General features: G+C 49.5%; 2 protein-coding genes across 14 annotated transcripts; one reads left to right on the top strand and one right to left on the bottom strand.

The window, feature by feature from the left end:
• Positions 1-607: 607 nt before the first annotated feature.
• pclaf (PCNA clamp associated factor) lies at positions 608-5611 on the bottom strand. Of its 2 annotated transcripts, none has more exons than XM_061676392.1 (4): positions 4189-5611; positions 3237-3308; positions 1065-1251; positions 608-777 (listed from the first exon to the last, which is right to left on the bottom strand). In XM_061676392.1, exons 1-4 carry the CDS (start codon positions 4313-4315, stop codon positions 741-743), a joined length of 423 nt encoding a protein of 140 aa, XP_061532376.1. In that variant the 5' UTR covers positions 4316-5611; the 3' UTR covers positions 608-740. The 2 variants fall into 2 exon arrangements, with proteins under 2 accessions (XP_061532376.1, XP_061532375.1); XM_061676391.1 differs by having other exon boundaries at positions 3219-3308.
• nedd1 (NEDD1 gamma-tubulin ring complex targeting factor) lies at positions 4431-16320 on the top strand. 12 transcript variants are annotated; one of them, XM_061676380.1, is made up of 14 exons: positions 4431-4705; positions 5576-5726; positions 7153-7247; positions 7315-7431; positions 7553-7693; positions 7926-8155; positions 9188-9389; positions 9712-9826; positions 9902-10030; positions 13777-13827; positions 13895-14106; positions 14192-14517; positions 15468-15595; positions 15690-16319. In XM_061676380.1, exons 2-14 carry the CDS (start codon positions 5591-5593, stop codon positions 15929-15931), a joined length of 2124 nt encoding a protein of 707 aa, XP_061532364.1. In that variant the 5' UTR covers positions 4431-4705; positions 5576-5590; the 3' UTR covers positions 15932-16319. The 12 variants fall into 12 exon arrangements, with proteins under 12 accessions (XP_061532364.1, XP_061532360.1, XP_061532366.1 ...); XM_061676376.1 differs by having other exon boundaries at positions 15468-15628; positions 15690-16318; XM_061676382.1 differs by having other exon boundaries at positions 15562-15628; positions 15690-15839.
• Positions 16321-16922: the final 602 nt, after the last annotated feature.

The raw sequence follows: 16922 nt of genomic DNA on the forward strand, positions 1-16922 counted from the left end.
TCGTGTCTAACGGACCGCGAAGTATAAGTTCCACGAACGAATCACTCTTCAGTACACCAGTTCACTGAACGAATCACTCAGTTCACTAAAGTCCCTCCGCCGCTTGGACGGCGCTGCCTGACGCCGGCTGCTCATTGGTCAATCGCCGGAGTGAAAACGCTGCCGAATCGCAAATCACATGGCAGTGCGTTTGATGAAGTCCCGCCTCCGCCTGCACGCTGGCTCCTCATTGGTCAATCGCCGAAGATTGTAGGCCTTCGTGTCAGCACTTGCACGTTTGGGCACGTTGAGCAAAAAAAAAAAAAAATACAAACGCATCTCAAGGCGGAAAGAAAAATTAAATTGCAATCATTTTAAACATGTCTCACAACATGACTAGGCCTACACGATAATCCAAAGTTTTCAAATCATTTTATATGACCATAAATGTATTTCATTTGACAATCGATTTACTGCAAAATAAATAAATAACATTCTCCTATCTGAAAGTTTTTGAGGACAAAGCATGTCAGTGAATTAAACATTTGTCCTTCACTATTCTGCAAACACAGTGCTCACTTTTGAATAGAGAAGGCTACTTCTTTTATTCAGATTACCGGATGAGCAGTGCAAATAAGTCATTTCTTTTTATTGACAAAACATATGGAGCAGTGGAAACATGCAAAACATTCCAATTTAAGAACAAAAACATCCTAGTCATGAACTATACAAACAATTATGTACACATTTACATTTCAAATTCATTCGTCCTCTTCCTCGGCTGGCAGCGGCCTGGACCTGCACGCACGTATCGAAACAAAACAACATTTACACAGCATTCAAACAGTCCAACATCCCTCGTCAAATGACGACAATCGACATTGGCCTTTTGATCCTAGCTCAACATGACATTTTTCTACACTTGTAAGATCAAAAAATGTCCTCGTTCTTGAAATGTCATTAATTATCATGAATGAAAGACATCAGATGCGCAAAGTGAGGCACTAACAACAAAGCCCGTGCGGAAGGCGTCGCGGCGGAGCAGACCCCCCCCAGCCATCGAAAATCAACGCGCGGCAACGTACTTCTTGCCGGTCTCGGACACGCCGCTGCCGCCGGCCTCTCGGTCGTCCGCGTCGCGTTCCTCGCCGGGCTTCCGGTTCTCCTTCTCCGGCTTCCTTCCGGGACCGCCGAAGAAGTCCCCGATCCCCTTCTGCCATGTGGGCGTGGGCCGAACGCACACGGGATTCCCTCCGGCGTACTTGTTCTTTGCTGGGGGATTGGACAAAACTCAGTATCCCGCGTGCCCGCCCGGGTAAAAGCACAATCATCAAACACACGAGGAATTGACCTCAGGCGGTCGGAGCCGCTCAAGTGCGGCAACAGACGGCCACGATGACAAAATTTACAGTGGAACCAATGTCGCCGATTCCCAAAAGACAAATTCCAAACCTTTCTTAAAGGATAAATGGCCATCAATAATAACAACACACCTCAAGCTAAAGAGAAGTCAGTCAATCCGGCCCCCACCGGCTACAATGACCAAAATACAGAAGGTCTGCACTAACTTCATTAGCCGTAGCTTGATAAGTCGGATCAGCAAAGCCACAAACTGATGACTCAAAAGAGAATTTGTCACTTTTGAACGTTCCGTTATCAACAAAAGGACCCCCGGCCAGGGGTGACAAGCGGCACCGGCCAGGGAAGCAACAGCACCCCCAAGTGGGGAAACTCAGGACTGAGTGTTGATGCAAAGCTGAAGCTCCTCGTCTATTGCAAATAATGAAATGTGATTTGATTACTGATATCTGTTAAGTTGCACTACTTGTTCTCTGGCATTCCTGTTGCCTCTTAATGAACAAATATACAGAAGAACAGTCTTGGATTGGCGATGAAGATAAATTCAAAATGACACCAAAAGCCAAGTTTAGATTCAAACGAACGACCTCGGTACAAAATCTACACCGCCGCCTTCTCGATCGATTCGGCAGCATAATTAAACGTATCACCTGGTCATCTCGGTCCATTTGTTTCCGCAGAGGCCATTGTTGTTGCGGAAAGGAAAGTAAAAACGGCTACTGGAAATGGCCCACAAAATGCGGAGGAAACTCCCCCCGTGGCGTCCTCGCCAATAGCAGCCGTAGCGACACCCCCGACTTGGAGGTGAACTGCAGTACACTTTCAAAACAGCGCGCGTGGGTTGCGCTGGAGTATAAAGGCAAAACTGCGCGCGGGACAGCCGCAGTGACGTCAGCGCGAGTATAAAGAAGCCTTAACGCTTGTTCCGGACCTCTCAGGGTGCCAGGTTTCGACCGTCTTAGATGTCCCCCCGCCCGCCCCGACGCATTTTTTGGGCACGTGCCGCCGGCCGGCGTCACCGTGAGATTGTCAGCTTTAACGATCAAAGCGGAACCCCGGTTTTGGCAGTAAGGCTACCCACGCGGGAAGATTTTTCAGCAAAGCGGCCGCTCGCTCCCGAACAGAGTTGCGACGGTCCCAGAAAACGCCCGAGGTTGTTCTTCCTTCGGGTCGGCACTCGGGGCAAACTCGCGGCATCCTCGGCCGTGACGTGCCTTGGCGCCTGACGTATTGGGATTACGGTTACGAGCGGGAAAGTCTCCCGAATCTCAGCAACGGTTCATGTTAGGCAGGTAACGTTTGCCCTGTGTAATCTCTCGTTTAAATTGAATATAGATTTCCTCCCTTTTCCCTTTGATTGCATTTTATTTTGTACTTGTAGAATTAGAAATGAAACCTGACAAAATACATGGGACTGTGCCTCTTTGTGTTTCTTGGATCAAAGATTAGAACCGCTAAAGTCTCGGAGAACTACCCAAATGACACGAGCGTCGCAAGCCTTGAGAAATGACGGATTTATGGAGGTTTTGTCGTCGTTAAGACCCGTTCGTAACAAACAAAGCCAAGCGGTGCCCATTTTAACACTAAAGATTGTTCACTAGGTAATACCGACTCTTCACTTTATCTGACGAGCGGTCGCGGGACGTACCGCCGGCGGTCCCTTTCGTGATCTTACAACAAATGAAGTCCATTTATCGAATAACCAATTCACACTGCAACAATTAGAAGAAAAAAGTACAGCGCGATAAGGAGCAACGAATGGGTACCAGACCGGTAACGCCGATACCGTGACGATTGTGCATATGATCCAGACGGTAGCAATCAACAACAGATGAGCAAATACTTTCAAGAGTATCGTAATAAATGTGCGTGCGTCTGACCGGGAGTGGCCGCCTGACCGGAGGAGGAAGACGACGCGGCGTTGGGCGCGCTGGAGCCCAGAGACTTCCTGGGTGCAGAAGCTGCGACAGCTGCAAGCAAAAGGAATATAGTTGAATAGGAAAGATCGGCTCATCCGTGCATCTCAATATTCAATTATCGATTCTCTCATTCCTCTCCAACTGAACAGTTCATTTTTCAGTGCATCTATAGAGCTCGCAGGATTTGTACTTTGATGCACAAATGTTGATTTTCAGCTGTTTTATTGCTCAGAAATATGACTAAAACGTGAAGTGGCATAATATGTACATTCACGTGGGCATAAAAATACATATTTAAGAATAGTCTAGGTGAATGGACAAAGCAACTACTGCAATATTCCATCACAACCTAAAGACTCAAAATCGAAATGTGTTGTTCTTAACAATACTCAGCCCTTCAAACCTTCGTCTTAAAACTCATGTTGATTCCATGTCTTTCAACTTTTGGTGTTTTATTGTTTTTAACGTTGCTATTAATGTATGGTTTTAATGGATCCTATGTTTAACTGTCTTTATTTTTTATAAAATGTACTGCACTTTGTGTGCAGCTGCGGTTGTTTTCAAGGATTAGTCGAATAGAAAAACATTCAAGATGGACATTTTCTTGATCTTACAAAGTCTCCTCGTAGTCAATAAAAGTGGCGAGTCGAGTAAAGGTCGATGCCGAATCGCCTGGAAACGGGACTTGTCGGATCGTTTGTTCAAACTCAACAAGTTCGGTGCGCCTCGACGGAAATGGGCGCCAGGTCACGCAACAGAAAACCAATCTTGGCAGACGTCAAAGAAAAGTGTGATTTCGCGGACTTTTTCTTTTTCCATTTGTTACGAATGTGCGGGAGGCTGACGCAATGACACTGCAGCGAGGAACACGCTCGTTCCAAAGTTAGGACGGTTTGGTTCCAAGGCCCTTCTTTCTTAGGGGACCATTTACCTTTCCTGTAAGATCCGGGGACGCTGTCCGCTTTTGTCCGCACCATCTTCACAACCAGAAAGAAAGAAAGAAAAAAAGACGCCAAGACGCGAGCGTTGTTGTGTGAGAAGGTTGAAAAGGTTCGCATTGGCTTCCCGCCTCTCTTCAACCGCAACAACGGATGGGGCGGGAGGTTTCTTCTTCATTGGTGCCGCGGCAGCTCGGCTCTCTGCTGCCCCCCACGCATACGCCGGTACTGCTGATAAACCTTCCTTTCACCGGTGAAGTCCATTCGCTCGAGTTTCACACAATGACCACATTCTAACTGTTCAACATTTGTTTTGTACAATTAAATTCACCGGCGAATCAGTGTGCGGTCGTAAGCGCATGTTCGAAGCGTGTGAGTAAAGTTGACGGACCTTTGAAGGCGATTATTCGGCTTTTGTAAGGATTTGTCCCTCGAGGCTCTCCGTAGTGGCGGCAGCTGCTCGTGCTTCAAGCGTCTTCATCAACTTTGTCCCAACAGACAAGAAAAAAGGTTCGTTTGCCACTTTTTCATCTTCCGCGGGGCAATTCGAGGCTTTTCGACCACTCGCTGACACTTAAGTGTCGTTGAACACGGACAATTTTGAAAGTCGCTCGTTGCTCCGCTAACTCTTTCCAAAGGCTCGTTTGTTAGCTTAGCTGCTAGCCGCTTACTTTTGCAAACTTTCACGACGCTTGTCGTCCGTAAAGCCAACAATTTCTCTTTTCTTCCTGGAGGAGGTTGTGGTTTTCATCTTTCCGAAGTCAGGTAGGTGTCACGGGCTTATACAAGAAAGGAAAAGTCAACACTTGTTGATGTTTTCATGCGGCAAAGTGTGAAAGTTGTTGAGGCCCGGCTGACAGAAATGTTGACAACATTGCAAGGATTATCAGGCATGGCAGAAGCGTCCATTTTCAATGTGGCCCCCTCAAGCAAATGCGGCACTGTTCATTGTTTTCACTCTCTGTTTTCTTGCTGAATGGGTTTGCTCTTTCCATTTCGCCAGAAAGTTTCAAATTTCAAACGGACATTGCAGAAAACGCCAAAACACAAATTGACGATGATTTCACTTCCTTGTTTGGTCCGCAACATCCGTCAGAAAATGGGGCAAAATGTGGACCTTTGCTTCCCAAAGTCAAAGCCGATGTTTGCAAATGTCGGGAGGCTGACATTCTGAAGATTTGAAGTCAGTGACATGCATTATCGAAGTAGTTGAATTGTTGCAGCGTTCGTGGGTTTCGCAGTCCTAAGCGCCTCCGAAACCACGTTTTGGCCCGTGACGAAAAGGAGTAGTCGGAGTTGTTTTTTCTTAAGAAATGCTCGACGGTCGCAGCGTTGTGGTGAAGGGTCAGAGGTGAAAGGTTGTGGTCGTCGCGTGCGCAGGCGGGAGCGGCGGCCATGGACGACGCCCTCAGCAGGCTGGCGTCCACAGGGGACGTGGTGAAGATCTGGGACGCGGATTCCATGACGCTGCTGGAGCAGTTCAACCCGCACGTTGGCCACCAGGTGGCGCGGGCCTGCTGGACCTCCAACAGTATCCTCCACAACACTGCGCCTTTGGGGGAGGGGGATTTGATAGCCAGTGAAGTGAGGACGGACGGACCGATTATCAGTACCGATATTCTGCGTTTTGACGCATATCGTCCTTAAAAAAAAATCCGAGAGACGAATTTAAAGCTGGGTAAAATTTAGGCAACTATTTATTTATTTCATGCCTGACCATTGCTAATTTTAAATAGTTTTTTTTTAGGCTGATGCCGATTTTACGATATTTGGCAGAGTACAATTCCGATAGGCTACCTGATTGGTAAAATATATATATACATATATAAAATGAATGAAATAACTTCTTTAACAATAAAGATCTGAATTACAGGCAGAACATTTGAATGTTTTACAACACTTTGTCCTTTACTATTTGTTTAGCGTAACAACAGGAAGAAAAATCTGCAGTTTTTTTTTTTTTAAATAACTGCTCGAATGTCAGTATCTTTGTCTAAATTGTACTGCGTTGTTAATATGTAAAAAAAAAAAAGAAAAAGAAAAAAATCGGCACATAATTGACCGATTTGTAAAGGGCTGTTGTAATCGGTCGAGCCCTAATTTATTAATTTCAATTTTCAGTGAACTTTCTTGCAGATGCTTCTGACCGTGGGAACTCACTGCACTTTTTGTTTTTGTTTGAACTTAAAACAAACACAAAATTACTTGAACATTTCACTTATATTGACATTTTAGAACACTTGACTAACTACAAAACTTTGGGGAGCTATTTATTTTTTTGTTGACATTTTTACTGAACTTTATAAGCTGAGCCTGGGAGCTTTCTGCACAGTTTGTCAGAATTGTTGAAAACAAAGATGCCTGACCCTAAGATCACAAACAACAACTTTAACATGCTACAAATCTGGATTTTTTATTTTTTTGATATACATATGCTTAAAAGCTTTTAAGCCCAGTCAAATGTTCGAGTTTGTAAGACTGAACACTAGACTTTACGTCGATCTGATCGGTGTTATCCGTACCGTCGATAATTAGCACGTTCGGCCGATCGGCTTTCATGTCACAAGTCGCCGATCCGATCAATGACGTCATCGATCGGCTGCGCGCAAGGCATCCGCGTCTTCGTCGCGTATGAATCCAAAAGCTAGATTATTTGTAGCCTCGTCACGTGTCTTGTTGCGCAGTACTGTAGCGATCTGACGGCCAATAAAGTTTTTTCAATCTTGTCGGTGAAAAAAACATGTCGTCGGTGTGGGACTATTTTGCGGTGTCTCAGACAAACAACACGTAAGTTATTTGCAGTCATGAGTACATCAATGCGTACGGAAGGACCAGAAAAAACACGCGGCTCTCCGTGTGAACGTCGGCGACGGAAGGAAGGAATTCAAGTGGCAAGCGAAGGCGACGGCGTCAAAGCGCTTTGTGCGTTTTTGTTCCTTGACCTCCGACTGCCGCAGACCAGCACGTGGTGAGCGCCGGCAGCGGCGGGGACAAGCTCGCCGTCACCAGTCTCAAGTCTCCTCACGCGGCTCTCCTGGAGCTGGCCCACGGGGTGAGCGCCTCAACCGAGCCGAACCCGAAACCGACGCCCTGACGCGGGTCTTCTCTGTCGCTTCCAGAAAAGACAAACGCGCGTCAGTCTCAGCACGTCTTCGCAGCTGGTGGCCAGCGGAGGTCTGGACCGCTGCGTCCACATCTGGGACCTGAAGACCGCCAGGCTGCTGCGCTCGCTGAAGGTGAGACGGCGCCGCCTTCTTCGTCCTCCTCGTGTTCGCCGTTGTGTTCGTTCGGGGTCACGCGCGAGGTGTTCGAAGACGTGGTGTTTTTCGGCATCGTGCTGTTCGTGTTGCGGTTCAGGATCACACGGACGAGGTGACGTGCGTGGCCTTCAACTCCAACGACAGCCTGGTGGCGTCGGGCTCGGCCAGCGGCCATCTCGCCCTCTACAGCCTGACCACCAACACGGTCTGCAAACCCTTCGGACCCGGCGGCCAGCAGGTGGCGACACATGCGGACTAACCTCCTCCTCCAACTATTGTTATTATTATTATTGCTTCTCCCGCAGCTTCCTTTTCTCCTTTTGTTCATCTTTCTTGTTCTTTTTTCATCATTTTCATTTGAATCTTCTCCTCATCTTCCCCTCCTCCTTCATCTTTTTATTTGTCCTCCTTCCCCATCTCCCCCCTTTTCTCCACCCGCGTGACGTGATGTTTTGGGGCGCGCGGGGCAGCCGGTGCGCGACCTGGCCGCGTCGCGGCTGAAGCGCTCGCTGCTGGCCAGCGTTTCGGACGACGGCTCGCTGTCCTTGTGGGACGCCAACGCGCAGAAGGAGCTGCACGCCTTCCGCGGCGCCCACAAAGCGCCCGGCTCGGGCGTGGCCTTCTCGCCCGCCAACGAGCTGCTGCTGGTCAGCGTCGGGTTGGACAAGAAGATCGTCTGCTACGACGCCGCCAGCAAGATGTGAGCTGCCGTCGCAATAGTATCGTTGCACTAGTATCGCACTAGCGTCTGTTATTCTATTAATATGTAGCACCAAAAAGTTGAATGGAGGCAAACTGGAATCTCGTTGGTTGTTCAATACGTGAACATCTTCAGCTACAAACACACGTAAAGGGACACACAGACTCATCAACCAACACACACAGACACCCACTTGCGGACTGACACACACACACACACACACACATACACTAAAAACACACGGACAGCCACAAACACACACACACACACAAACATGCATGCACACCCTCTAAACAGCCATCCATCCATTTTCCGTGCCGATTATCCTCGTGCGGGCGTGCCGGCACCTATCCCAGCATACTGCGGGCGAGAGGCGGGGTACACCCAAAACCGGTCACCAGCCAATCGCAGGGCACATAGAAACAAACAATCATTCACACCTACGGGCAATTTAGAGTCTTTAGTTAACCGAGCACGCATGTTTTGGGGATGTGGGAGGAAACCGGAGCGCCCGTAGAAAAGCCACGCAGCCACGGGGAGAACATGCAAACTACACACAGACGGGGCCGGATTTGAACCCGCAACCTCACCACTGTGAGGTCGATGTGCTAACATGGACACGCAAAAATACACCCACACGACAACCAACTGATCGACACAAACACACGTACACAAAACCACAGAAAAACACATGTACACAAGAACACGCGCACATACCAGCTACCATACCACAAACACAAACAACACCAACTGTGACCAACAAAAACACACACACAGACTATGCAAAAAAAACAAAAAAAATGTAAACAGATGCACACACACTGACCAACTGGTGCAAACACGCAACAAAACAAAAAATATGTATTCGAGAATTCCCAAACACAAATGCAAAAGCTCTCAAATCAATTGAACACAGAGCAACATGAACACACACACAAAGAGACAAAAAACACCCACAACATTTGCAAATGAACATCCTTGACGAGATAATGGACAGTTTGTGCAGACGTTTGAATTTGTGTGCGTGCGTAGCATTCTGCTTACGATCCGCACGGAGAGCCCGTTGACGTCGGTGGACTTCATTCCGGACGGTTCGGGTCTGCTGGCGGGCTCCGCCCAGGGTCAGATCTTCCGCTATGACTTGAGGAACAACAGCGCCCCCACCGGGGTGACGCCGGCGCACGACACAGCCGTCACCTGTCTGCGCTTCCGCTGCGCCGCCCCGAGACACAAGGTGGCGCCGCTCGTTACGGCGGATTTCGATTTCGATTGTCTCCTAAAACTCCCGAGTCGTTATTCAATGAATTGTTTGAGCCAGAGAGTCTCTTTGCAGTGATCGGGAGTCGGGAATCTCTCCGATCCAATCCCCAATCACAATGAAGCCAATTGTATATAGTAACGAGTAATCCAATACGTCCTAATCACTATTTTGGGTCGCAAATTATATTGTTGCCTAATTACGAGAGAGAGAATTTTTTTCAAGAGGACCGCAGTTGACTCTCTGGCTGAGACGATTCATGGTTGGAGCGGTTGTGAGCGCAGCGTTTTTCTTCCAGTCGGGCAAAACGTCTTCGTCCGGGGTTTCCGGCCCCAAGAGCTCCGCCTGCAAGCTGTCCAGCGGGCATCTTAGCCCCGCCCCCGCCTCTCGCTCCTCCCCTCACATAAACGCAGGTCCGTTCTCATTGATTCTCGACGCGTGAGGCCCGAAGGCGGAGCTCGTCTCTCAGCGTGCGTCCTTCCCGGCAGGTGGCGCCGGAGCTCAGGTGGCCGAAAGAGACGCGGCTGGTCAGAAAGGGGCGGAGCCTCTTCCCGCCACGGAGAAGTTCAGCAGCGTCGGACGAAATAGCCTCGACATGTTTTCGCCACTGCGACAAGGTAACGGTTGTCGATTGTATTTTATGATTAATCGATGAATTGGATTAAAAACCTTGATTTCCATCCCTTGATTCAAAAACTGGACCTGATTTCAAATTGACAGTGCAGAAAATGCACAAACATAATATATGATTCAGTGGCTTCTTTGCTCCGTAAAGCCCGCCACGCGATACACTCAAACCCGATTGGACCAGCCTTTTTGCATCGAAATAAGCGTTGCCGATTGATTGACGCGCCCCCGCACATCGTGCGATTAACGTATACGTGGATTCCCGGAGTGAGCCTGTCGAGGTGTTTGATGGCGAATATGCAGTATGTTGTACTTGATCACGTTTCTAAGATGGTTGAAGAGCTAAGAAGCGGGTTGCTACAGAGGGAGGACGTTGGCGAAAATAAAAGTAGGCGTGTGTCTAGGTATTCGAAAGATGTCTCGCGGACATTCGTTTGAACATACCGAACGCGTACGTGCCATTCGCGGAGATTTTGGTCACCGGCTTCGCTTTGTCATCCACAGGTACATTATAAATTAGGAAGGCAGTTAAGTAGCGATGTAAAGCACTATTTGATGCTTCATGTATGCCAAATATTTGACTTGGCGGCGGCCATTCAGTGTCTCGCTTGCTTAAAACCGGAAAAGTATTTTCAGTGCGAGTGACAGCTTACACGCTTTTTGATTGGCTGTTAGCTGCGACGTCGCGACGGCGTGTGTGGCGATTCAAAATTTGAATTAAAACAGTGGGCGACCCTTATGATGAGTGCAAATATTGGACCTCGTTTTCCCTCGCCCGGACGCGGGTTTCCGGGCCCGGAGGTGGAGCGCAATGGAGAGCGCCCGGCGGCCAGGCCTGCACCCGTGGCGCCTGAAAAGACTTTTCAACTTTTGTCCCACTTCCCATGGGCTCACCGCCTGTGGGAGGGGCCAAGGGGGTCATGTGCAGTGAAAGCTGGGCGTCAGCTGAAGTGGGGGACCTTGGCGGTCCGATCCCCGGCTACAGAAACTGCCTCTGGGGACGCGAAACGTCAACTCTCGGGCAGGGAAAGAGCCCGAGCTGGCGTGCGAGGTCGAGAAATTCCGACTGGTTACTGTCTGGCTCAGCTCGACGCACAGCTTGAGCTCCGGTATCCGTCTTCTCGAGAGGGCTTGGACTCTCTTCCGCTCGGTAGTTGCCTATGGCGAGAGGAGCCGAGCGGGTTCGGCTGTACCGATTGCCCTACGCCCGGGCGCCTGTACGTTGGGCTTCACCCCAGCGGATCAGAGGGTAGCCTTCGGGTGGGGGGACGGGTCCTGACTGTTGTCTCTGCTTTTTGCAGATGATGTGCTTCTGATGGCTTCATCAAGCCTAGCCTTTCATCCCAGCCTTGTGAAAAGGCTGGGATGAAAATCACCACCTCCAAATCCGAGACCGTGGTCCTCAATCAGAAAAGGGTGGAGTGCCCTCTCCCCCAAATAGAGGAGATCAAGTGTCTCGGGATCTTGTTCACGAGAAGGGAAGAATGCAGCGGTAGATCGGCAGGCGGATCGGCGCGGCGTCCGCAGCGATGCGGACCCTGCATCGGTCCGTCGTGGCGAAGAAGGAGCTGAGCCGAAGGCCGAAGCTCTCGATTTACCGGTCGATCTACGTTCCTACCCTCACCTATGGTCACGAGCTGCGGGTCGCGACCCAAAGAACGAGATCCCGGATACGAGCGGCCGAAATGCGTTTCCTCCGCAGGGTGTCCGGGCTCTCCCTCAGAGAGAGGGCGAGAAGCTCTGTCGTCCGGGAGGAGCTCGGAATAGAGCCGCCGCTCCTCCACATCGAGAGGAGTCAGACGTGGCGGCTCGGGCATCTGGTTAGGACGCCCCCCCGGGAGGAGATCCCGGGGACGACCCAGGACGCGCCGGAGAGACTGCGCCTCCCGGCCGGCCTCGGGACGCCTCGGGATACGGCTGGACGAAGTGGCTGGGGAGAGGGAAGCCTGGGCTTAAGCCGGTGAACCCCCCCGACCGGACCTCGGATAAGCGGAAGAAAATGGTGGGATGGATGGACAGTGGGCGACCGATCGGCCGCTCATGAAAACAGTCGGCGAGCTATGCGCAGCGCGCGCCACTTCGGTCGGGTTTGGCCTCGTTGCTGTGAGTGCGGGAGCCTTCACGTCCGTCAGAAAACCAGCGAAAATGTCTTTGTTTTCTAAAGTCAAAGCAGATGTTTACAAATGTCTTATTTTGATTGAACACAAAGACAATTGGTCTGCTTGCATGGGGGCAACAGAAATCAGAGAATGTTTACGAGTGGTGTAACAATTCATTTATTATATCGATACAGGGATCTCGTTCAAAAATGAAGCATATTCATTCTGTGTCTGTAGACCCGCCCTCCGTATGCGTGCGTGTGTGTTGGCGAAGGGCTTCCACACAGCGAATTACAAGTATGAATCCTTGGCGCGAGCCAATCAGAGGCAGAGCGGGACGGGTTATCCTTCCATACAATGGACACGGGAGTTTTTTCGGGACTCGGTACATTTTGGCTGTCGCGGTCACGCCCGCCGCGGATTGTTTTTTTTTCCCAGTCAGTCCTGATTGTCCGTTGCAGCCGGAGTTTGTCCCTTTTTTTGTAGCAGCGCCAAACCAGACTGTGATGGACGAACACAGGAACAATTCAATGAGCGCTGTGCGGAACCGCCTCCGCACCTCCGGCGGCTGAAGCCGCGGGAAGCGCGTCCTCCGCTGGGCCTTTTGGAGGACGGACTCGGTGTTGCTCTCCCACTGTAATTCCCAGGAACTTGAAGGTCTCGACGGTCGGCAGTTTGACGGCGCGTGGGGCAGCCGTGGCGAAGGATGTTTCCATTAGTCCATTAGAAAACTGCGCGGTACGCAATAAGACGCACAAAAGGAAAGCGGATCGGGAAAATCTTCGTATTTCATGACCATAATTAGTTTTTATCCGATTCCAACACGAGGAGAAGACATTTCGCCTGCACTGTCCAGTATGAAGGTATTTCACGGTCACACTGGATGAATTTTGGGCTCCAAAGTTACTGAATCGATCGATCGTATTGTTCTAAATGAACCGATCTCAGCCGTGAATCCACTCGCCAACCACCGATCGTTGTAAAACGAATCGTTAGATTTACTGTTACGATGGTCAAATCGGAGGATTTGGACCATTTGAAACGAAACGAGGTCTCGAAAGCATTCATCGAGGATCAGTAGTTGTAGATAACATTTGTCGATGAATTGTTGCACCTCGAGTAAGAACTGAGCAACGGTGAACATGACGCCTGCGTGTTGTACGTGAGACATACGCGGGAGCGTGTGGCCTATCGCAACTTGATGGATGTGACACGACGTACGATGTCTAGAAGCTCGCGCCACGTTTACCTACGTGAGACTTATGTAAGTGTGATGTATGGTAACGTATTACATATCGTTAGCCTAATAGCAAAATTGCCCGAGTCACTTTGAAGTCGGTCACAGCGTCAATCAAAAATAACAATGCGTTTTTGATTGTCGGTCATCCAGGTCACAATCATCCGCCAAGGTCAAAATGCAGCAACTTGTCGAGTTTGCTTTTTTCTCGTTTCCCCGAAAATGTTCCCCAAAAATGACTGGCAATTAGGCTGTCGGGCTCCCGACGGATTCGATGTGAAACGCAAGCAAGCGTGACATACGTACGTGAGACGCATGCGAAAACGGCCGGCGTGCCAAAGTCCGACTTATGTCAGCGTGACGTGTAATTGTGCCCGACGCCCACGTGTGACACGCGCAGATGCAGCAAGTCCGCTGGCGAGCGCCGACGAGACGTTCGCCGCACCTCAAGGTTCGTCACGCCGCGGCACGGCCGTCGTCGCCGTCGGTCGCTAACGCCGTTGTCTTCGTTTCCGTAGCGACCCCGCCGAGCGAGGAGGCGGGGCTTCCTCAGCCGCCGGGCCGCGGCAGTCTGGACATGTTCTCGCCCCTCAGGGAAGGTCGGGCGGCCGGCGGCGACGGCACCGCCCGCGGGACGGCGTCGGCGGGGCCGCCCTTCCGCCCGCGCTCGGCCTACCGGACGCCCTCCATCAGGGAGGAGGAGCCGGACGAAGCGGGTGACCCCGCGGAGGTCGTGACCTCGACGACACTGTTTTTCAACTCGACAAACGGGAAGTTGTCTCAAACATAAACGGAAGTTGTTCCTGATCCAACAGGCATCGACGGGCGCCTCGCCCAGCCCGGAGGGGGAGGGTCAGACTCCGCCCACCTCAACTCAGCCGGCCGATCGTCACCCGGCCTCGCCCTTCGCTCCCGAGCCGAGCGTGAGGAGCGCCGACGGCGTTCGAGCTCAGCTCGACTACGACTCGCCCGCCGCCGGCGCGGGTCCGACGCCCCGTCGGGCAGACGGGCGCGGGCGGGGCTCTTCGCCGGGCGTCGACTCTTCTCCGGCGGCGGCCGCGGGCGGCGCGAGCGCTCCGTTCAGCGCCGTCCAGTTGGACGTCATCACCGACATCATCCGCCGACAGCTGGACGAGCTCAGGTCAGGCGATCCGCTTTCACTTCCTGTCGCGCAAGTGTGGAAATGCATGGAAACTGTTTCCAACGCTCTTACGACAGCTGCATTTTCAAAAACAAAAACATTCTAAAGAATCGACAAAATACATGACGAGATTGATCCGTGTTTTTTTTTTTTTTTTTAATAAGGCGCTTGGAAGCGCAGCTCCAGTGTTTGTGTGAGAGCACACAGCATTATACCCTGGTCTCGGTCAAGACTCGATTCTGATTGGCTCAGAAAAATCCATTGGCGTACGCTATCATTTCAAAACAGGAAGAGGGTTTCCAAACGGGGTTAAGGTTTCAAAGTAGGGTTGACAAACGGGATTAGGGTTTCAAAACAGGGTTACGATTCGAAGTAAGGTTTCAAAAGAGGGTTACGGTTCAAAATTGGGTTTCCAAACCGGATTAGGGTTTCAAACTAGGATTACCAAACGGGGTTGAGGTTTCAAAGTAGGGTTTCCAAATGGGATTAAGGTTTCAAAGTAGGGTTTCCGAAGGAGATTAGGGTTTCAAAGTAAGATTTCCAAACGGGTTTCAAAACAGGGTTTGGCTTTCAAAACAGGATCAGGGCTTCAAAGTAGGGTTTCCAAATGGGGTTAGCGTTTTGAAAGTAGGGTTTATAAACGGGATTAGTTTTTCAAAGTACGGTTTCCGACCGCGGTTGCGGTTTCAAAACGGGCTTGGGGTTTCAAAATAGGGTTTCCAAACGGGGTTAGGGTAGCAAAGTAGGGTTTCAAAATGGGATTAGTGTTTCAAAACAGGGTTAGGTAAACGTGGACTTTGTGTGAATTGTTTGACACGCCCAACTCGGTGGCAGTCGCAAATAGTTTTTCGGGGAAAAAGTCCAAAAGTCGTCTTGTGGTCTGGGTTTGCTCTTGATTTGCATGCGCTGTCCATTTCGTGGCTGGAATCTTCTGGAATCGAAACCATCAGAATGATACACTCTGGTCTATTTGCAAATGTCACAAATGCTTTGAAGTGTGCCATTTGGCGCGGCGACCTCGTGACTTCCCGTTCGCCGCCACAGAGACGCGTGCCACAAGGACATCATCAACCTGCAGGTGGAGATGGTTCGGCAGTTCTGCATCCAGCTGGTGAGGATTGACGATGATGACGATGATGATGACGATGAAGTCACACGTGTGCGTCTCGCAGAACGAGTTCCACGCGCTGATGTCGGCGCAGTTCTCGGCCCACGAGGCCCTGCTGCGGGAGAACGAGCGGCTCAAGGAGGAAAACCTTCGCCTCAAGACCAACTACTGAAAACGCGCCTTTCCCTTTATTCCAATAAAATGTGTCATGTGATCAGCACGTCAAATTGGAACTTTACTGAAAAGACCACAGTTGTCGCGGGACGCCAGAAGTTTGCGCTTGACGGACGATCCAAGATGAATTAAAGGGGGGGAACTCGAAATGGGAAATGAGACCAATGAATTTCTAGTTCATATAAAGAATGAAAAAATGATCATTTGAAGTCAAATATGTGTATACGGTCAACCCCCGCTACATCACGGTTCACACTTCGCGGTCCCGCTATTTTGCACTTTTTCATTGTTGTGCAATACTTTTTTTTTTTTTTTTTTTATAAACCAGTTAAGGCATTTGACCGTACGGGTAGTCTCTCCAGGAAGCAAACGCTATATTTTGGACTGTATGCGTTATTTTTATATTTGTTTTTTAGCCATTGCTCTTGCACTCACTCTCAATTTTTTTTGTTTAAATGTGTGTGTATTGTTTTAAGTGTGTTCGAAGAACTTAACCTTTTTTTTTTTTTTTTTTTTTTTAAACCTTTCAACAACCAAAAAATATTTTTCACATTTCTGCAGTTATTTCAATATTGTGGATTTTCACTAATTGTGGCGGGGTCTGCAACCTAACCACCGCAACGGAGGAGGGTTTACTGTATACACGCGTGTGTGTATATATGTGTATATATATATATATATATATATATATAGAGAGAGAAAAGTATGATTATACTTGATATATATTGAATTTCCCCTTGGGATAATCATTAGAAACAATTTTAATAATCAATCTGTATATTTTTTTCCCCCCCATTATTTGATGAATCGTATAAAAAAAAGTTAATTAGCACTCCTTTATCAAAAATCAGGACTTCACGGCGCAGACTCAATTGACGATTCTGTTCCTGGTTTGGTTCGTAACATCTGTCGGAAAATAGGCCATAATGGCCACCGTTGATTTCCGACGTCAAAGCAAATGTTTGCAAATGTGCCAAACTCAAATATAATCCGTCTGCTTTCGTGAAAGATGACAGAAATCGGACAATATTTGCGGAATTTGGAGGATTTGGGCACATTTCAAATGAACAACGGCTCTCAACAATTCACCCCTCATCCATTTTCTGTAGCGCTTCTCCTGCTG

This window comes from Phycodurus eques, chromosome 5 (genome assembly GCF_024500275.1).
Source record: "Phycodurus eques isolate BA_2022a chromosome 5, UOR_Pequ_1.1, whole genome shotgun sequence".
In the NCBI taxonomy this organism is placed as follows: Eukaryota; Metazoa; Chordata; class Actinopteri; order Syngnathiformes; family Syngnathidae; genus Phycodurus; species Phycodurus eques.